At 37.7% G+C, this 21,340-nt stretch overlaps 3 protein-coding genes and 2 long non-coding RNA genes across 6 annotated transcripts; 1 reads left to right on the top strand and 4 right to left on the bottom strand.

Moving 5' to 3' along the window:
- Nucleotides 1-908: 908 nt before the first annotated feature.
- LOC103724091 (DEAD-box ATP-dependent RNA helicase 7-like) lies at nucleotides 909-3,362 on the bottom strand. Its single transcript, XM_039119202.1, has 9 exons — nucleotides 3,171-3,362; nucleotides 2,707-2,867; nucleotides 2,504-2,615; nucleotides 2,257-2,358; nucleotides 2,076-2,136; nucleotides 1,830-2,001; nucleotides 1,641-1,737; nucleotides 1,460-1,554; nucleotides 909-1,230 (listed from the first exon to the last, which is right to left on the bottom strand). The coding sequence occupies exons 1-9, from the start codon at nucleotides 3,360-3,362 to the stop codon at nucleotides 1,041-1,043; spliced, it is 1,182 nt and encodes a 393-aa protein (XP_038975130.1). The 3' UTR covers nucleotides 909-1,040.
- A 115-nt stretch (nucleotides 3,363-3,477) lies between these two features.
- LOC103705098 (zinc finger BED domain-containing protein RICESLEEPER 2-like) lies at nucleotides 3,478-4,904 on the bottom strand. Its single transcript, XM_026803827.2, has 4 exons — nucleotides 4,368-4,904; nucleotides 4,027-4,276; nucleotides 3,846-3,928; nucleotides 3,478-3,757 (listed from the first exon to the last, which is right to left on the bottom strand). Exons 1-3 carry the CDS (start codon nucleotides 4,785-4,787, stop codon nucleotides 3,855-3,857), a joined length of 744 nt encoding a protein of 247 aa, XP_026659628.2. The 5' UTR covers nucleotides 4,788-4,904; the 3' UTR covers nucleotides 3,478-3,757; nucleotides 3,846-3,854.
- Nucleotides 4,905-6,769: 1,865 nt separating this feature from the next.
- Nucleotides 6,770-7,010, bottom strand: LOC120106245. The gene is made up of 2 exons (XR_005508440.1): nucleotides 6,940-7,010; nucleotides 6,770-6,831 (listed from the first exon to the last, which is right to left on the bottom strand). It is a non-coding gene; the product is annotated as an uncharacterized LOC120106245 (long non-coding RNA).
- An 845-nt stretch (nucleotides 7,011-7,855) lies between these two features.
- Nucleotides 7,856-12,520, top strand: LOC103707691. The gene is made up of 3 exons (XR_604176.4): nucleotides 7,856-8,256; nucleotides 12,013-12,105; nucleotides 12,336-12,520. It is a non-coding gene; the product is annotated as an uncharacterized LOC103707691 (long non-coding RNA).
- Nucleotides 12,521-15,627: 3,107 nt separating this feature from the next.
- On the bottom strand, nucleotides 15,628-18,269 carry LOC103707692 (putative disease resistance protein RGA1). 2 transcript variants are annotated; one of them, XM_026804869.2, is made up of 3 exons: nucleotides 16,847-18,269; nucleotides 15,939-16,812; nucleotides 15,628-15,821 (listed from the first exon to the last, which is right to left on the bottom strand). In XM_026804869.2, exon 1 carries the CDS (start codon nucleotides 18,134-18,136, stop codon nucleotides 17,117-17,119), a length of 1,020 nt encoding a protein of 339 aa, XP_026660670.1. In that variant the 5' UTR covers nucleotides 18,137-18,269; the 3' UTR covers nucleotides 15,628-15,821; nucleotides 15,939-16,812; nucleotides 16,847-17,116. The 2 variants fall into 2 exon arrangements, with proteins under 2 accessions (XP_026660670.1, XP_038975120.1); XM_039119192.1 differs by having other exon boundaries at nucleotides 15,939-18,269.
- Nucleotides 18,270-21,340: the final 3,071 nt, after the last annotated feature.

The following is a 21,340-nucleotide window of genomic DNA, read 5'->3' on the forward strand; positions in this document are numbered from 1 at the left end:
ACCCCGACCCCGACCCCGACCACTCGCTCCACAGCGAAAGCAGGAGGGTGGTACGTAGAGGTGGCAAAATATGACCCGACCCGCCAACCCGACCCGTGTTCGACCCGCCATAAACAGATTTAGGTTTGGCCTAAACATATTCGGGTCGTAAACAGGTCGACCCGTTTAACCTGTTTATTAATTGGGTCGGATACGGGTTTTAAATATCTGATCCGTTTAACCTGTTTAACTGTTGGGCAGGTTAAACAGGTTAAACGGGTCTAAACAGGTCGGGTTGGGCAGGTTAAACAGGTTGGGTTGGACAGGTCTAAACAGGTTAAACGGGTCAGGTTGGGCAAATAGGTTAAATAGGTCGGGTCGGATTGGGTAAACAGGCTACCTATTTATTAAACAGATTAAACGGGTCGGGTCGGATTACCTGTTTAATAAACAGGTCAGGTTCAAATAGGGCTGCAATTGGGTCGGGTCGGGTCGGGTCCTGAGTGACCCCGACCCGACCCGGTTTTTTGTTCGGGTCCTAATTTTGGACCCAGACCCGACCCGGTTGAAATTCGGGTCGGGTCGGGTCGGGTCGATGCCGACCCCGTCGGGTCATTCGGGTCGGGTCGGATCCGGATCCGATCGGGTCCGGGTTTGGGTCCGGTCGGGTCCATGAGATGAACAAGTTTTAACCCCAGAGCAAGCAAAGTTAAACAATTGTTTTCTGCAAGCCAAGCCTATTCACACATGCAACCAATACGGAGCAGTAGAAAAAAGCAAACATTAGATGGGGGATGCTATGCATTGCCAATATCTTGCACTAGCCATATCCAAGCTCCAGATGTAGACAGTATCTTTATTAACAATGACAAAATCTGAATTGTAAATTGTCTTAGCATCCTAATAATTCATTTGTTGAGGTCTAGTAGTTGAACAACATAATTCTTTGCCAGTTTACCAGAACAATGTATATACCGGGATTGACATTTCTGACAATCACCAACACCGAACTTAGACAATAGTTCGTGTATTGGCACCCGAATACAGAAACACTAAATAAACTAAGGCACAATTAAAACACAGACCGGATAATTTCTAAATGGTACATTCAACATAACTTCAACGAATGCATTCACATCATCAGCAGGCACATCAAACACCGCTCCCACTCCATCAGCGGTAAGAGAAAGGCCCTTCACCCCGCCAATATTTTCATTAGGCAAGACTCTTCTCAAGATACTAAAAGCAAACCTGAGGTTGATATCAGAGAAACCAGAATCAGATAAGGATCACTATAAGACTAATTTTCTGGAAAAATGATTATAGGTCCACCATTCAATACAGAATGTCATCATGCCCTTTGTTAACGAGCAATTGATGTTTTTAGCAAGCATGGAAAAGAATGTTGTGTATTTTTTTCGAATGGTTATTTTAGAAAAAAAGTAAACTGCAATTGGTGGGAATCAAGTTCTATACTTACGCTGGTGAGTCGATTGTCTTTCCTGCCTGAAGAAGTAGGGTTACATAGTTCTCAATAGAAGAGAGCAGGGATCTTTGTTTTATGTCAGTGTATCCCTGCAAAAGGAAAAGGAACTTATCATAATGGTTGGAGGATTTTTAGCAATATTAAGAGCTCCGGAGAGAATAACAGTATTTCTTACTGCAGCCTTTGCCAGTGCTTTTGCAAGTAAATCCACAGCTGATAAACCAGAGGAACTCAAAAGTTGCTCTGCTTGTGACTGAAAAACTGGAATCACGCTGCATTATAAACCAAAATTTACGCACTGAGCTAACAATCAACATATATTTATTAAAGGCAATTCTACTTTTTCAAGTAACAGAAGCATTACCTATCAGAGATGTTTGAGATAGCTTTAGCCGCATCAGATCCAGCAGATTCAGCAACATCAGCAGGTTGCGGAGGAGAGATGTGCTCAAATTTGACACCTGATTCTCTTTCTAATCTAGAAATGCTATATGAATATCTGGGCTCGTATAGCAATATAGCAACTCCAGTATTGCCTGAGAGTAACTTCGATCTGTTAGCAACTCATCAAACTCCAAAATCATTATTGAAATCAAAAGTGATAAAATACCAGCCCTCCCAGTTCGCCCTGAACGATGGATGTAGGCTTCAACATCACGTGGGGGCTCACACTGAGAAATGTAAACATAGTTATTACCACCCAAATAATTAATAAACCAACCTTTTATTATGAAGTCTGAAACTTATAGATCAATAACTAACATGACACAGTCCAGGATTTACATGAATACCTGAATAATCAATTGCACATCCTGGATGTCTAAGCCACGTGCAGCCACATTTGTGGCCACCAAAACCAAAAACCTGCCTGACCTAAATCCAGCAAGTATGACCTGCATAAAATCAACTCCTACAAATTATAAAGGATTATATTGCTGAAAAGTCACTGAGGCAGGTGGTAAAATTTATTAGGTGCCTCATGTGCATTCAGCGTAATTCCAGGTGAAGCATAATTTTAATATCATCATTACTACTTACTTCCCGTTGAGCTTGCACTATATCTCCATGCAAAGCCCTCGACCCAGGTAATGATCCAGCAAGTTCAGATGCAGATTCTTTTGTCTCAGTAAAAATAATGGTACGGCCTCCACTGAGCAAGGAAATTTTGACATAGAAAACATTTAGAAAATTTAGTGCAGAAAAGGAAAACAATAAAAATAAGACCGATAAAAGCTACAAACCGGCTATAACAGTGAATAATATCTGGAATAAGTTGTACTCTTGCTTGACGCGTACAGGGAAGAACAAGATGTCTAACACTGGCACTAGCCTTCAGCTTCTCATTACCAACAAGATCGGCAGTTTTCTTATCAAGTTTCAGAAACCTTTCATGAACTGGAGTCTACTTGACAATCTGCTGTATCCATTGCAACTAAGGTGCAAGCTTGTTAAAAGAGTAAAGCTTTGCCTCGCTTTCATGACATTAATTTTCAACTTATATGCTCAACCACAGCCACTATTAACTGGGCTGCAGATATAAAATGAAGCCACCACATGACATTCATTGGAAATTGAAGATATTTTGTGCATTGTAGAAGCAAGTCTAGTTGAAGACCATGGTTTCAGATCATCAAAACCCAAAATAAAGTGAAATAGATTGTATAGATGCTGGTGTATAGATTGATGATTTAGTGCTTTCAAATACCTCAACTTTCCACTGGGAAAGAGATGCTCGCAGGGCAGAAGCAAAGACATTTGCATTCCAAGGCAATCTCTCTGATTCGATGATGATTCCTCCATACTCATCTTCATAAGCATCCAAAACCTGGAAATACAGGGGGGGCAAAATCTGGTGACTGAGACAATGTGTTAGTGGTGTCAATGTGTCATCAATCATCCTAGTAAAATGAAAAAACTAGGGTTCATTAAAAACTAGACCTGCATGAAGAATAGCAAAGAAGGAGAGTGCTCAAAAAGAAACAATATTTAAAAGAGCTGACGAAGAGCTGACATAGTACAAAAAGGGAAAGCAGAAGATATTCATGTAGAAGGATGAAGCTCAAAAGTTGAACCAATTTTTCACAGAATTTTTCAAAGCAAAATTCAACCCCATATGACAATCCAAAAAGGATGCATCATAGCATCAACATCATATTCAGTGAATTTTAGAATTACATAACTAAGAACATGTATAATGAACCACAATTTTCTTCATCCATTCGACCACAGCTAAAGGATCACCCGCACGGCAGAAACAATCAAGAACATCAGTTAAGATAGATTACCACCATCCTGCATAACTCAAAGAAGCAACGTGAGATGATGCAAATTAGAGAATTCAAATGTCAACATAATAATGAAGATGATTGTTACTACTTACCAGCATAAGCTAATCATCGGTATTAATATCAACAACAGTTTCGTAATCTTCAACCTTGTATTTTGTATGAGGAGGTGGAATATCTACAAATGAAAAAAATACGAAATTAAAAATCTCAAAGTTTCTAAGCACTAATACAGCTGGTACATGATAAAATTTATGAATGTTGTAGAAATTGAACCTGCAAGATGAGGCAAGCTATCTCGAAGCCAATCTTGTGCGCATATCAATACCTCAACCGTATTCGGAGATAGACTGCTACGAAAATCATCCAAAACCCTGCCAGCAGTGCTGAAGGCAGACTCAGATGCCACGGTAGAAACGGGAATTGCCAAGATATCACGTACCATCCTAGACAATATTGGATATTTAGATTCATTGAATTTCCAATACTGTAGAATGTCAAAATTTTGATCTTCTAATGGATGAACCTGCTCCAAAAAATTAAATAGCAAGTCATTTTTATTAGAATTATTGACTAATAATTTAATGTAAGCATCCAAATTAGAGATCGTAAAATACCTTCTCTTCCAAATAGGTCTCTAATTCTGACTTCGATGGTTGGGTAACTTGTACTCCGTGGATGAATTCTTTATAGCCATGCATAAAACGATTCTCATGTCTTCCACCTTGGGATGTAGACACCCTCTCATCCACTTGAACAAGAGAGACATTTGTGCCATATAAAATTGCATAATTATCATACAAAGTTTGAAGAACTTCACGCACTTTGTTGATCTCAAATGAAGCACGATCACCATTACCATGGATTGTCTGAAAGCAATAAATAATAAGATTCATCTTATGTCTTGGATCAAGAACAACCCCTACAGCAAGAATGTGAGAGCATTCCTTCCAATACTTGTCAAATTTTTCTTGCATCTTTAAAGCCATCATCATCACAACTGCATTCTGACTTCTAGATTCTTCAATCAAGAGCATATTGATTCTCCAAATTTCATAGAAATACAAATTTGCAGTTGGATTTTTTGTTTGTGAAAAAACTTCAGTTATAAGATGAAAAACCTTTAAGAAGTTACAAATAATAATGCCTTGAGACCAATCTTTCTCAGTTGGCGCATTATCAAAATTAGGATCCTGGGCCACAAGTCGCATAAATACATCCTTGAATTCTATAGCATCATTTAACATGAGATATGTAGAATTCCAACGAGTAGGTACATCTATGCATATCCTTTTCTTACCATTCATCTTGAACTGTTTCACAATTCCCATAAACAATTCCAACCTTCCTTGAGATGATTTTATATATTTAACAGCCTCACGGATCCTATGAATAGCACCCTCCACTACCTTCAACCCATCCTTCACAATCAAATTAAGAATATGTGCACAACAACGCACATGAAAGAATTTACCATCCAAAAGTAAATCTTTTCTAAATTGTTTTTGAAGTTCTGTTGCTACAACTGTATTTGCTGACAAATTATCAAGAGTGATTGAACCCAACCTTTTCTCAATATTCCAAGATAAAATACAGTTAGCTATAGCATCACTAATGACTAAGCCTGTGTGTGGTGAAGGAACCAACTTAAAATTGATAATATGCTTTTTCAGTTTCCAATCATTAGTGATGTAATGTGCAGTCAGACACATATATCCCAATGTTTGATTTGATGTCCACATGTCCGATGTTAAGCTGATTCTTCCACAGTTCGTCTTGAATAAATCTTCAAGTCTTCGTTTTTCCTTTTCATAAGTTTTAAAGCAATCAGAAGACAATGTTGTCCTTGAAACAATATGAAATTCTGGTCTAAGGTTCCTAATAAACATCTGAAAGGCTGGATGTTCAACTGTTGTAAATGGCATCTCTTGTAGAATTACCATCCTTGCAAGGTCCTCACGACTTCTTTCCTGATCAAATAAATAGGGAACTAATTCGTTCAACGGAACACCATCTTTCGAAGTCACAGTGCCTATTAATATTTTCTGTTTCTTATCATGAAATTTTTTTGCCTTACAAATATTTGTATGCTTGTGAAGATGACTTGTCCCATTTTTTGGATCAGCTGAAAAAATAAAACGACAATAATTACATTTAGCCTTGTCCTTTTGGTTTTGTACCTCACAATAGTGATTCCATATCTCCGATCTCTTTCTTTTGTTCGTTTTAGAGCTATCTGTATTAGAAGGCTCTATAGCTTGAGAACTACCACAACGAAGTACACTTGAAACTTCAGCCATATTTTCATTGCTATCCATCGTAGACATTAACCTATTTTGCATAGAAATCAATAAAAATGTATGAGCATAAAATGCAACTTTATAGATGCATATAATCTAAGCTTTATAATGTCTATCATGTTATTGCATGCATAAAAAAATCATGATCAGTTTATTTACAAAATTTAAGCTATGAACAACATTTCAGTATTCCTAAAAGCTGAAGTAAATGCTATGTCATGTAGTTAACTATTCAAAATTACTGACAAAGTGACACTACAGACTTCATATAACTAAAGCGTACTTCATATAACTAAAGCAACTTTTAAATAGTTATAAAATGGAGGTAAATATGATTACTAAAGCACTAAGAAACTTAAAATATAGTGCACATAAAAATGAAGACCAGGTGAGAACCAAAATGATATTCGGCCAGCCCATGCAGTAACAGACTAACAGTCATCCTGATTCTTTCAATTAAATCAATAAATCATTATCTTTCCTCAAAGATACTCGTACTGTTTTCTTGAGATAATCCCATATTCAGCGCTGCTGCACTAGTTCGGTCCCAAGTCCCAACATCAAGTCCAGCCTCGTTGCCCTGTTACAAGACAAGCCCCCCTCGCGGGAACCTCCTCCCGGCCTATGCTAAAAAAAATACATAGGAGGGACATACCTTGGGACGACGAAGAATGGGGAGAGGGAGATCCGCGGAATGGGGAGCCGGAAGTCGGGAGATCTAGGGCACCGCCGCACCGGGCACAGAAGCTGTCTTCTCTTCTCCGCCGCCGCAGCTCAAGATCTACTTATCCATTATCATAATAGAACAAGAATAGCATTAGCAAAATATTTTGGAAACGATTTGCAAGATATCAGGATGAAAAATATAGAGGACAAAGGCGACTAGCACCTGGTACAGGCGTACAGCAAGGTCCTTGGGACGCTGAAGAATGGGGAGAGGCCAAGGGGGAGATTCGCGGACTGGAGACTGGAGAGCCGGAAGTCGGGCACGTTCACACGGAAGCGGTCTACTCTTCTCCGCCGCCGCAGCTCAAGATCTAGGGCACGGGGCACCTGGGCACGATCGCACGGGATCGAAAAAGAGAGGAAGGCGCTCAAGATCCAGGGCACCTGGGCTGCTGGGCAGTGGGCACGGCCGCACGGGATCGAAAAGGAGAGGAAGGCTGGAAGGAGATCGAGATCTAGGGCACGGCCGTCGGCCACACGGAAATACGGGATCGAAAAGAGAGGAAGGCCGAAGGGATTTAGGGATTTAGCTTTAAGCCTTTATATAGTAACGGGTCGGGTCGGGTCCCGGATCAAGATTGGGTGGACCCGACCCGACCCGAAAAATAGATCGGGTCTAAATTTAGGACCCGACCCGGCTCCGCGGGTCCTAAAATTCGGGTCGGGTCGGGTCTAAAGCGGGTCGGGTCGGGTCGGGTCCCGGGTCGATCCGACCCATTTGCAGCCTTAGGTTCAAATTGTAATTTCTGACCTGTTTAATAAACAGGTCGGATTCAGATTTATGATTTTCTGATCCAATCTGCATGTGACCTGACCCATTTATGATCCAATCTGACCCGATTGCCACCCCTACTGATACGCCCCTATTCTTTCTAATGATTGGTGTGGGCCCCACCGATCATGCGGCGCGGAGTTGCGACTCGCTTAGCCCCCACGCTGACCGCCCATTCCACTTCACCTCCACGGCTCAGACCCCGCGCGCGTACTAAGGTCCGTTCCATCCGATCGAAAATATCCCAGTTTGATCGAGCCGTCCAAATTTAGAGATTATTCGCAACCGTAGAATAACTGTTACACCGCGTGACATGTACCGCACCGAGTTCCTCCTCGTCTTCCTCGAGAAGGAGCCCGAAAACTCCGAGCGCTTCCTCTTCGATTTAATTTTTCTCCCGGCCTCCGTGATCTCGGCGAGAGGGGTAGGCTGAGGGATTCCCTTGTCCTCCTCCCTCTCCTCCTTTGCGGGGTGTCGTTCATTCTTTGATCGACGAGAGGCGAAGGATTTATGCTCTTCTTCTTCTTCCCCAGTTGGATGATGGTGTGAGGATTTGAAATTTTTCTTTGGGTGGGGGGGGGGGGGGGGGGTGTTGGAGTTTGTGCGGCGGGAGCTCTGATTTTTTGGGAGGGATGGCGAGCGATCTGCCAATGAGCGCGGAGCTGGAGCAGATTGATGGCGAGATCACCGACATCTTCCGACCCTTCAGTAAGATCGTTCTTCAATCCTAAGCGTTTGGTTTTTATTATGTATATTATTATTATCACCCGGTTTTAGATATGTGGCGTAAGTTCTGACGATTTGTAGAGTTTTAGATGGAAAATGAAAGTTTTTTCGGGCCTAATTTCATGATAATTTATTGGTTGAGCAATAAGTTGTATTGTTTGGATACCAGGAAAACAGAAGATTTTTAATAATTTCTTTAGGAATTTATTGGTTAGATTAGCCAGTAGGCTGGTGATTCAAATTTTCTTTCCTAATAAAAATATTTACATACGGGGTTGAACAGGTTTTCCTTGTGGAACTTATGCTTACTTGCTGACACCAAGTTTAAAATTTTGTTAAATGAATGTATAGTGAGCTGAGAGAGAGAGAGAGAGAGAGAGAGGAACTAATGCGCCCTACGTACCATCGTCTCAAAAAACAAACACCATGAAGTGCCGGTAAAATTTTTGGTAGGAATAGGAAGAGTATGCATGTATGTATGTGTGTGAATTGTCGGTACATATGGGCATACTTACGTATGTACATAGGTCCATGCATGCATGCATATAATAGTTTAGTTTATCATGGGAGTTTGTAGAAGGAATGTAACAAAATGCTGGAAGGAATGGGACAACATGACACATCAAACAAGCATCTTGATACTTACCTGAAAAAAGAGGGAGCATGACAACTGCAGGAACTACTTAAAGAGTGACAGCAGGAATTTTTAGAAACAATACCGAGACTTAATAAAGTTCTTACCTTCTAGTTCTTCTATATATAAAATATCTCTCACAAAACATGTCACCGCATTTTTTCCCCTCGGCCTCACTATTGATGACAGATTTTACAAACCATATTGAGATGAAGGTGATAGACAAGTTTGTAGACAAAGCAACTCTCGAACTGGTATAATTTTTTCAAGTTTCCTTGATTTAGACCAGGGGTGGTTAACCACCTTCAAACTTTTTTGGTGTCTTTGCCATTGGTAGACACTTTCAAGACTTGGTGCAGTGTGAGTTTCCTTCATTGGATGAACATTGCCTATTGGGAAATTAGCACAATGTAACTGCATCTGAGGAAAAAAGAGGTAAATCTACGATATAGTAAATCAAGGCATATTAGTTGAAGTATGACTTGGGTGCTGTTGATTGATGCCATCAATTCCATATTGTCCATGCTTGTTTTAACTATATAACTCAATCATTGCAAAATGAGTTCGATTAGTTATTCTGATCAAGTTATAGATTCTAGTTTCATTAGCCGGTTAGCTTCTTTCTTCTGCTTTGGAAGGAGATTGGGCCTTTTTGTGTGAGCATAAACTTGACCTTAGAAGACTAATGCAATGGATTGCCGAGGATTTTCAGTACTGTAGGCTACTTTGGCAGACTTGTTCTTCATGTACCTCTGTTGATATGCACTATACCACAAGTTTGTAAGTTATTAGCGTTACTTGATATGTTATGAATGCATCAAGCTCCAAATAAAGTAGGCTGATTTTATACGTCTCAAGAGTGGCAGCTGGTCCATCCATGAAAAAATAATTCTTGGATCATACCTTTATTGGAGTAAAGAGCAATACAAGTCATATATGAGTTGATAATGAGCAAATCAAAAAATGCTGGAGAAGAACTTGATAGGAGTGTTTAAAAAATGGTGGAGTTTGGTGTAGGATTGACTTTAGAAAACATCTGATCAAGAATCCAACTGTCATCTGGGGTGGCAATCGGGTCGGCTCGGGTCAAATACAGGTCGGGTCGGATGCGTATTGGGTCAAAAATTCATCAACGCTAACCCGACCTGTTTATTAAACATGTCAAAATTTCAGATCTAAATCCGATTTGTTTATTAACCGGGTAATCCGACCCCAACTCACGTAACCCATTTATTAAACAGGTCAAGTCAGGTTAAACAGGTTAGACGGATTTTTAACATGTTAAATAGATTTAAACAGGTTAAACAGGTTAAGCAGATCGGGTTAAATATGTCAGAAATAGGTTAAGCATATTTCAAACAGGTTAAACAGATTTTAAACAAATTAAACCGGTCAGGTTAGGAACCAATCTAATTATTAAATGGATTAAAATAGTTTAAACGAGCCAGAGGTTTAAACCTGAACCCAAACTATTTAATAAATAGGTCTAGACAGGTTGACCCATTTATGATCCAAATCCATTTATGTTAAACCCAAACTTGCTTAAAAGAGGTCATTCACAGGTCGGGTTGACGGGTCGGGTCATAGATTGCCAACCCTACTATCATCATCCAAGGTGTACTTGGTAAGGGATTTATTTCATGGCATAAATGATAGTACATAAGTATATCTATTGATGTCTTTGTTACATGGGCGTGGTGTTTTAGGGGCCTTGGCCAAATTCTAGCAATTTAAGTATAAAATATTTATCAGAACTTCAGGTTTGCTTTATGGATGAAATAGATATTTACATATTTATTTTTTATATTATAATTGTAAATTAGAATAAAATTACTTAATTAGATTTCATGTCCAGATTAAGTCTTTTAAGTCTTTGATTGCGAGAAATCTCTCTTATGTGCCAGGAGAAGGTTGCAGGCAGAATTTTGGAGACTTCTATATTATTCAATATTGTGGTAGATACTATGGTTTTCTCATCTATTCCTTTCTTCTTTGTTAATTCTGATTTTATCTATTTTTTTTTATCTCCTCCCATATGTTCTCTGCTATATTTTGTAGTGTCGTAAGATCATGTGCTCATTTCTTTGCATATACTAGTGTTTGTGGGAATCTTGTGAATGCATTAACTGGTTGTAAAATTCTTGGATGCTATTGGGAAGGATTCTTTTATCAAATAGCTAAACTGCTGCGTCTAGGTACGTGCAGCATCCATAGTTGCCAATTAGGTGGATGTAGAAGTTTTTGGTACCTGAATTCCTCCATGCATTCCACGTATCTCAAACACAATGAGATGGTGACTTTTGATCATCAAAATTTGGCTCCTTTTGTACCCATTTGATGTTGAGTAGGCACATTTTTGCATATACTTATAACATAAGTCAGCTTGATGACATGAAAAATTGGTGCCCAAGGTGAAATTAAAGATGACTCACACGTGTTTATTTTTTTTCTACAAAATATCTATGACAATAGTGGGGAACTTGATTGCCTGATTTTTGGCATTTCAAAGAAACAGGAAGATGTTTATCTTGTTTTCTCTGCAGCATAAATGTTAATATGAGGCTTTGATCTCTCTCTCTCTATATATATATATATATATTTTGGAGTGGGGATGTTTGCAGGAGCTGTATGGGACACCAAATCTCTTTGTGAAAGACATGGAGCTGTTATTCTTGGACATCTGATTTCTCTTACAAAATATACTTGATGTAACTGGAGTCATGCATTGATAAATATTTTCATGCTCTCATTGGTTGCATTGCAGTTTGGTTTCTTCTTCACTTTCTCACTTTAATTATGACCTAGTTTTGTGGTTCCAGTTACATATTGGTTTTAGTAATATAACTATATAATTTTCTGTTTTATGGATTTAAATATGAATGACTAATAGGTCCATGTGACTTGTTTTTGATTTTTCTTTATGTCATGAAACTTGCTTTGCAAGAATTCTTTGTGTGTTTACTTTGATTAAAAAGAAAATGATGTTCCATCATGATTATTGCATCCCGTTCTTTAAATTCAAGTATTAAATGTAAAACTGCACATAGGAAACTCCTACCATTTTCAATAATATTTAGGCTTTCCCTTTTCTTGATTCTCTGCAGAAATGGATTCCAGAAATTGGATAAGATTAAAGATTCTAATAGACAGTCTAAGCAATTGGAGGAGCTCACTGGAAAAATGAGGGAATGTCAGCGGTAGGTCAGGTTGACTTTTCCTTCAATATGTTCCATATAACAGAATTTATTTAGGCTATTGTAATTTTGAGTGAGCAACAAGTATGAATACGTAGCTTGCACTTTGCATGCATCGTATCAACTTATCACTTGTTTTCCAAGTGAGCAAAAAACTTTTTAATAACATGCTCTGTGGACTACACCTTCGTAACATGTGTTTTTCTAAATATTTTGTTTGTTGTCTTTTACAGGTTGATTAAAGAGTTTGATCGTGAAATCAAAGATGAAGAAAGTGGAAATACTCCTAGTTTAGTTTGAAATTAATTTCGAGGTTGAAACTCGAGATCAAGCTTGATACTTTTTATTATTTCGTGCTTGATTCAAGTTTAATTTTGGACCAAGCTAAACAATCTAATTAATCAGTTTGAAAATCTTATATCGGGCTCGAAACCAATTCAAGCTTGAGCCAAGCTCAGCTCAAAAGCTCGAATTAAAACTTGATGCAAGATTAGTTTATTTTGGATTAACACACATACATACTCAAACTTGAAAGCACAAACTGGATCCAAGTTTTAGTTCGAATTTGAATTAAAACTTGATATATACGTACACACATGTTGCAATTCAGACGGGCAAGCATCCATCAGCTCAAAGCTAACATGGATCAATGAATTTCAAAAAAGTAATTACTATGATATGTCAAAAATCTAAATGTAATTGCTCTGATATTTCAAAAATATAAATTGTGTCGAAGCGGTTAAGGCTGCAATACTTGAGATCATCATTGTCCCGGCAACTCTCATATTCAAAGTAAATTAATATTAGACATGACCAAACCTACTCTCAACTTAAAGGTAACATAAATCGGTGAATTTCAAAAACCTAATTATTCTGAATATTTCAAAAAGTAAATCTAATGACTCTGATATTTCAAAAATCTAAACTGCATCGAAGCCGCTAAGGTTGCACTACTTGAGATCGCCATTGTCCCAACAACTCTCATATTCAAAGTAAATTAATACTAAACTACGTAATCCAGCTCTAAAAGAAATTAAATAAGTTAGAGATAGAAATGAACTAAATGAAATCCATATATTATTTATAATATAATGGAGCACAAAATTTGCCAAGCTGCTGAAAACTCTGTACAGCCATCTATGTTTACAGAGTCTAAAGCAGCTTTTGTTTATTTCTAAAACTTTTGTTTATTTCTAAAACTTTTGTTTATTTCAACCCTATTTCATTCACTTGTTAGGCTCTAGCTACTTTCCTTTGGCTACTAAATCCGTATGCTCAGAAGATCTTAAAACTTCTTTCCTCTAACCACTATTTTCATGATATAATGCAAGAAGGCATTTTCAGTAGCAAAAAAATGCTGCTAAATATGATAAAGTTATCACTAAATTGTTGTCACTGCAAACTGGCAACAAAAATAAAACAATAATCTTGTTAGCCACCATTAATACAACTTTAGCAGCAATATTTATATTTTGAATCAAAAAATGCTTATTATGGAAAAAAATCTCTATAATATAAACTTTTTAGCAGCCATATCTTTTACCATTATAGGTCTACATATTTTTTTATAGACAATTATTTTTGCCTCTATATATGTAGGCTACTTTTATACGTACATTTTGTTTAAAACTTTGATTTCTACAAGTGCTATATCCCCTGTTTATGTAAGTACCTTATAACTAAAAAAAATGGAAAACTTTAAAATAAGTAGTAGTGATGCAGCCAAAATGGTCTGGCTTATAGTACTCCTGCTGGGGCCAAGAAAAATGGATTGAAAAGCTTTACGAACGCATTCTAAAATTTTCACCATAAGAAAAATGTTCTGTCCCCATAATAACCAAAAATGGCTTCTTTAAAAGGCAAAATTGGCATTGGGGTCTAACCAAAATCTGGATTTATAGCCTTCTCGGGCACTCCTTTTATGTTTGTCATTGTATCCATCCTTCCACTAAAACCACATTTTGGAAAGGAAAAAAATTAGGACGAAATCTAATAGGATGGTCGTACGTTGAAATGTTGCGCATGTATACTATATGAAATTCTATAATGACAAATATACCGTTGATTCTTATATTGTTTATAAAGCAAATTTCAGGATGGCAAATGGGTCGAGCGGGATCAAAGATGGATCAAATACAAGTGGGACTAGAAATAATTTAATATGAACCCAGCCTATTTGTAGGACAAGCAAAATATCCATAACAGAATCCACTTATTTATTAAATAGGTAATGCATAGCAGCTTTCCTAATCCATTTAATAAATAGATCAAATGAGGTTAAATGCATTTTAGATGAATTGTAAATGCGCCAGGTTGTAATTGTACTGACCTGAAAAAACTATTAAATGGAACGATACTTAAATGGTCCCGGACCCAAAATCTAAACCTAGCCTATTTAATAAATGGGTCATGTGAGACCAACCCGTTTACAAGCCAAATTTGTAGCTATATATGTGTACTTGGTAAAAACTCTAAAACAAGAAAAATATCTACTTGGCAATGGTCTAATTTAGAGCTTCTTCCTAAAAGCACTTTCTGAAGCCCATCGAAAAGCTATTTGTATGACCAAAATATTTCTAAAATTTGTAGTTATTACATTATTCACTATAATATTTAGATTTAAATATAATATGTAAATTAAATATTAACAATACTTTGAACTATATTGTATTAACATGAAAATAGTATTTTAATATAATACTATTGTAATATTATTCTAAAATAATAATACCACATTCATATATTATAATAATATTGTATAATATAATAATATATTAATATATAATAATAATTGTATGAAAATATTGTATTATTATTATTAACTAATTATAGATATATTATATTATATTATATTGTATTATACTATATTAAATTATGATAATACTATATTACTATTATTATTATATTATATATCATTTATTATTATTTTTGAATATTAAAAATATTTTTTTAATTTGGTTACTAAATAGATATTAAAGTTCTATAATATTTAAGAAATATAGTTAAATTTTTTGTTCAAAGCCCTGGTACCAAAAGCTGCGGCATTAATAATAATTTCAAACAGAGCCTGATCAATGCTTGAGTTCACCGTAATTGTGCACAATGTCAGGTTCTATGCAAGTCCATTTCGAGAGTCTAATTGTGCACCAATTCCTACGATCAAAGGACAAACACCCCAGGCAAGAGCTTCAGAACATAGTCCCTGTGGTTTCCCAATCGCAAGCTGTCAGGCGTATTAAGCCTAGCAAAAGATCAGTACATGAAATTAAAAAAATATTCTGTTCTTATACTATCTGGGAGATGATTTGACTCTCTGAAGCTTCTCGTCTGCTGCAACGTCACAGTTTTTTTATAGATCTGGCCAATCTTTAATATCAAAAGTAACGTAAAGAAGTACCGTGATCAAACAATAGTAGTTCTGGAAGTTTATCTCTAAGATTGATCGAGAAGGATCCTCTCAAACAAGCAGAAAAAACGAAAAAAGATTGATACAGAAGGAAAAATAAATAGAAAAGATGGAGAGGGTGAGAGAAATCATGATTTATTGCAAATGAATTCTTAAGATTACATTCAGGAGAATGATATAATACCATCAAAACACTAGGAAACAGAAATTACAGAGTAGATATCCAAATCTAATACAAAGTTGACATAAGGAAAAAAAGCTTAAAAAAACTGAGCATGTCCATCCCAACTGCTAAATCCGCATGAAGTTGCATCTGGGAATAGAGAAAATTAATATACATGAGATCAATGGCATCTATATAAGGCAGCTGGTCTAACAGTGATAAACAAATTAATGAGGGAAATGTAAATGTAATGGAAGTAGAAATCACCTTGCTCAAGAGGTGGTTGCACATACGTCGGTTTGAAAGGTAGAATTAAGGGGTTCCTTTGATATATGGTATCCATGAGGGACCATCTCTGTCTTTGATCAGGAGCTCAGGGATCCACTGAAGGATGAGCCAGTTTGGTGGATCCTTAAGGAAGCTCTCAAACAGTGGTAAGCTGCATATCAGTGCAAATAGTCTGAGATTCTGCACCCAAGTCGGAGCATTTTCATGCTGCCCGAGAAGGTCCAATAACCACGGTAGGAGGTGCTCTCTATATTGATTAAGATTATTGGAAACGTCTGCAGAAAGATGTGCCAGGCTCAGGAATTGCAACTTATCAAGATTCTCCACCTGCTTTAACCTTGGACAATCAAGTATTGTGCAAAATTTCAGCGAGAGAAAGTTGGATACTCTTTCCAACCTCAGGTTTCTCTCGATGTAGAGCATATCAGATAAGGAGGGGAGGCTCTTGATTTCTGTCAGGTTGTGGGCGCCCACAATTTGCAAGCACTGCAAGTTGGTGGTATGCCCCAGGCCTTCCCAAAGAGCCATTAGCTCAGGACAGTCCTTTAGCTGCAGGAATTTGAGATGCGGCAGCAGCTTAGAGGCTCCTCTTACTTCATCGCCAAACTCTTCCACCACGCTAAACGACCATCAAAAAGGGGTTCATGTTGCATGTTTTTCCATCGCTAACATAAGCGCTCTCATCTCCTATCAAAAATAGAGCAAGAGAATGTAGCAGATCGTGCATTGTGCAAAAAATCTGATCTACCCCTCCAGAATCTGGTTGTAAAAGATTCCTGTAAATCAACTCTTTATAGTAATCTTCAGCTAAATCTTCTAACAATACATCTCCTTGAGATTTTACAAAACCTTCCGCCAACCAGTACCGAACAAGATCGTCATGACACATGGGAAAGTCCTCAGGATATAACGAGCAAAAAAGGAAACATTGTTTAAGATTAGATGACAAATCTTCATAGCTTAAAAATAAGACTCCTAGGAGTTCTGTTTGAAGTTGGCTCATAGACCACACATCATTTCTGAGAACGTTACTGCTTCTCTCCCTTCGACCTTAAAACTCCTGCAATAGTCTTGATTGCAAGAGGAAGACCATCACATTTGTCAACAATGTTCATCCCAGTTTCTTTTAAATTAATGATCTCTTCCTTCTCTCATCTCTAAAGACTTTTCTTGCATAACAATGCCCGGCCTTCATCACTACCCATTTTGTCAACATGGTGGACAAGTGCGCTCATATTGTTAGCCACATTTATGTCTCGAGTGGTGATCACAATCCTACCACCAACCATTGCACTTTTCAAAGGATATCTGAGCAGATCCTTCCATAATTTTGCTTCCCATATATCATCTAATACAATAACGAAGCTTCTTGAAAGGACAGAGGAAAGATAGTGCATGAGTTCAGCTTTCGTTTCAGCCTGCCCATAATTTCCACCTGCGCTCCTAATTATCTCTTTCAGCAATTTTGTCTCTGAAAAATTCTTGGAAACACACACCCATGCTCGTATAGGAAAGTTTTCTTTTATTTTTTCATCATTGTAGATATTAGAAGCAAGAGTAGTTTTGCCGATTCCTCCCATCCCTACAAACCCTAAAATCCAAATTTTTTGTTTATCTTCTTTGACTAACGAGTCCACAAGACTCTGGGTAGCCTCTTCAATTTGTGTCCCTACGATATCAGAACTGTACTCAATGGGAAAAGTCTGACGAGGATTCACTCCGCTCTCTTGGACATCTTGGTTGGTGTATTCTAGTTTAGGCAATACTGATCCATCCTCTGCAATCTCTTTCAGCCTCTTATTAAGATCTCTAATTTTGTCACCAATTTCGTAGCGGAACTTCATACAACTAAAGCAAGAAATTAAAGGGAAGGGATGGCATACCACAGAAACGGACTGATGGCTTTCCAATAATTTGCTGCCTTCGATGATACAAAGGTCGATGATTTCATCCGCATCATGCATGATATCTTTTAACTCCCTCCCCCAATTGCTGATATTTGGGTCTTCATGCCTCTTCCGCTCTGCATGTTCAAGAAAACCTCTTATCCTTTCCAGTCTCCTCTGAAGCTTCTGGAGCTCATCCTTCACTTTGAGCATGGTTGAGATCTCGCCCGCTGCGAAGCCTGCGAGTGTGTTCATGAATATTTTCACGAAAGCATCTAAGATCATTGCCATCTTTTGAGCAGGGGAGCTCTGGATACTCTTAAGAGAATTGGAAACCTATGTGTCAAGATCCAAAGCCCCTTTCTTGCATAGTAACATGAGCAAGATGGACGGCGTCGCCACAGAAAAGGGCAAAGGAAAAGGACTTTAAGGACAACTTGTTGATTAAAAAATACTTCTTCCCCCATCACCTTTTGAAAAAACAAGACGACAATTCTATAGCATCGGATTCCCCTGGGCAGCTGTATTGGTTTTATTTAATTAGTTTTTATTATGCTATGGCTGTCAGAATAATGGGCTGAGGATTTTAGCCCATGGCCCATTAACGAGCTAGAACAGCCTGCCTTGTTAATGAGTCAGAACAGAGGACCACAATTGCAATCCTCTGCTCTGGCTTTTTCAGGCGAGACAGAAACAGAGGCGCCGCGGGCATTTTGTGGCAACCCCGCGGCCACTTGAGTAGCTGTCGATCACTCTCAACCGCTGCGGAAATCGTGGCAGTGAGCCGTTCAAAAATTTTCTATAAATTTACATTCCTCTGCCACCGAGCCACCATCTCTGAGCTCTCTCCTCCCTCTCCGTCCTCCTCCTCCTCCGATGCCCGATGTGCCACCCCGGCTGAGCATCGCCTAAGATCCTTTCTCCCTCTTGATCTCTCATCTTTTCATCACTCTTTTTTTTTGGACCAAGAACCGTCGCCCCCCTTCCGCCAGACATCGCCACCGCTAGCCGCTGGATCAGCTACCTTCAGCCCTAACCAAGTGGATTAGGCCCGAAACTAAGTGGATCAGCTCAAAAGCTTAACTAGCTTTAAATTGTGTATATCTTTTTTTCTCTAAGCAAGCCCACATTTTAACTAAATCTATACCTTTTCCCTAACGATTGATCCGAACCATTTGAACTGAGCCCAAGATCAGGATCAGACCAAATCCAAACATGAGCTGAGATTCTCTCTCCTCTCCCTTTTTTTCCCTTTGACATGCTCGAGGATTCTAGTGTAAGCTCTATTCTTCTTGTAGTCGGGATCCAAGTTGATCTAGTTCAGAGACCTTAAATTGCCCTGATACTCTGGTGGTAGATCGACCTTTACTTCAACTCCAACTAGATTTGACCACTTTTTTGTTTGGTACAACGACTTTTGATCTTTACCTGACCCATTAAATACTCCTGGCTCCGACCAACCTGAGCAGTCGGACACTATCACCCGACCAACCTAATCTGGGGGCATGAGACCGTAGTGTTTAATTTTGACTTCTGAAATTATGCTAAAATTAATAATATTTTAATGATATTAGTTTTTTGATGAAGATGTAGGCAAAGCCATCCAACCTTTATTAAAAAAAGGAGTTTATAGAAACTATTTATAAAGAATTTTAAGGAAAGAAAAATATAAAAAGCAATAAAAAATTTTTATAAAAGGTAGTGGTCTGTAACTATTAAACTATTCAACAAGCTTAACAATCTCATAAGTACTTTAAAAGATCTCTGTATCTTTAATTTGCAACTATATAAACTCTGCATCCTGATGTGGGTCAGCCTTTTTCTAAAAGATAGATCAACATCTCTCAATGTGCGGCGCCAATACTATGAGGTTATTTCCAAGTTTTAGATGAGAATCAAGCAGCTTTTTTGAACACAAATGCTTCCAGCTGAAGAAAGTTGATAAAATTTTTTGCAAAACACAATAGATAGAACTTGATTTCTTTAAGAAAATCCGAGGATTTCGCTCCTTCTATATTTTCCAACAGACAGTAGTAATCAACTAATCCACAACTTTTCTCATTGGTTGTTAGAATTTTCTTTTTCTCCATTTGATCCACAAATCACTAATACTGGTAGGCCATCCTCTCAAATTTAGTTGTACTTTAATTGTTGTCCATAAACTATAGGCAAATGGGCATCTAATTAGTAGATAGGAGATTTTTTCGGTTCTTTTTTCACATAGCAGACATCCATCACTAATCTGCCATCCTTTCTTAGTAAGAATCTCTCCTGTATATAATTGATTTTTGAGCACAAGCCATATAAAAATTTTCACTTTTTCTGGTAAAGTCGCCTTCACAGGCTCTTATAAAAAGAATAATGAAGGCCGTCATTATTAATAAATTTGTAGAAAGAGTTCATTGTAAAACAACCTCTTTGTGAGAGTTCCCACAAGGGGACATCACCAATTTGAGACGGTCTTACATAAAAGAGATCTTCTTTGAGAGTATATAGTTGATCCATCTATTGGTTCTCTTACTTTAACTTTCTAAGAGAGTGTTCTTTATGACCACTGCAAGGCAACCGTACAGTCCCACCTTGCTGCATTAGCATAGAGCTCAGTAAACAAAGAGAAGAGCTTCAAGAGCCCTAGCCAACTATCCCCCCAAAAGTAGATGTTCGTGCCATTTTTCAATTTAAATGACAGACAGTTCCAAAAGGCTTTAAGTTGTTTGCTGATATCTTTCCAAATAGGGGATAGGCTTCTCAGACTTTTTCTAATCTTCATCCTAAATTTCTTCCTCTGATAGTAAACTCTTTGAATAAGCTTTCACTAAGGGGAGTCACTGCTTTACGAGAACTTCCAAGCCTATTTTGCAAGAAATGCTAGGTTCATTTGCTCAATATTTTTTATCCCTAGCCCTCCTTGTTCCTTGGATCTACACACCAAATCCCAATTCATCAAGCAATGGAAGCCACTAACCTTATCCACTCCTTTCCAAAGGAATGCACGACACATCTAATCAATCATATTAAAGACCCATTTTGGTAATCTAAATACCAACATATAATAAGAAGGGAGAGCTGACATCACCCTATTAATAAGGGTAAGCTTATCCTCCAACAAGAGTAATCTTCCTTTTCAAATAGCCAATCTTCTATTGATCTTCTCTAACAGTGGAAGCTAACATTGTCTTGTAAGTCTCTTATCATAGAGCAGCATTATGAGTGATGAGAATGTTTGAAACCAACATATATGGATGCATAAATAAGTTTAAAAAAAATGAGTGATGAGAAGTAAAATAGTCTTTGTGTATATGGACAGATCCACATTCTCATATATAAAATAATTATATCAATTACAATAATTATTGTTTGATACTTGGATAAATATACATGTCAGCTATATTTATTATAGTCTTGCGAATTTTATTGCAAGCAAGAGGTGAAACAAACAAAATATAGATTTAAAGTAAAGATTAATCACAATGGATCGAAGGCATTTGTGCCTAC

Source organism: Phoenix dactylifera, unplaced genomic scaffold (genome assembly GCF_009389715.1).
Source record: "Phoenix dactylifera cultivar Barhee BC4 unplaced genomic scaffold, palm_55x_up_171113_PBpolish2nd_filt_p 000502F, whole genome shotgun sequence".
NCBI classification, from domain to species: domain Eukaryota; kingdom Viridiplantae; phylum Streptophyta; class Magnoliopsida; order Arecales; family Arecaceae; genus Phoenix; species Phoenix dactylifera.

Coding starts and splice junctions, on each gene's coding strand:
- LOC103724091 (XM_039119202.1), bottom strand. CDS start 3,362: ATGATTGATGACACATTGACACCACTAACACATTGTCTCAGTCACCAG. Junction 2,002..2,075: donor AGGGCGAACTGGGAGGGCTG/GTATTTTATCAC, acceptor AGTTACTCTCAG/GCAATACTGGAGTTGCTATA. Junction 1,555..1,640: donor AAGCACTGGCAAAGGCTGCA/GTAAGAAATACT, acceptor TTCCTTTTGCAG/GGATACACTGACATAAAACA.
- LOC103705098 (XM_026803827.2), bottom strand. CDS start 4,787: ATGCTCTTGATTGAAGAATCTAGAAGTCAGAATGCAGTTGTGATGATG. Junction 4,277..4,367: donor AGACCTATTTGGAAGAGAAG/GTATTTTACGAT, acceptor TTTTTGGAGCAG/GTTCATCCATTAGAAGATCA. Junction 3,929..4,026: donor TAGCTTGCCTCATCTTGCAG/GTTCAATTTCTA, acceptor TTTCATTTGTAG/ATATTCCACCTCCTCATACA.
- LOC103707692 (XM_026804869.2), bottom strand. CDS start 18,136: ATGGCAATGATCTTAGATGCTTTCGTGAAAATATTCATGAACACACTC.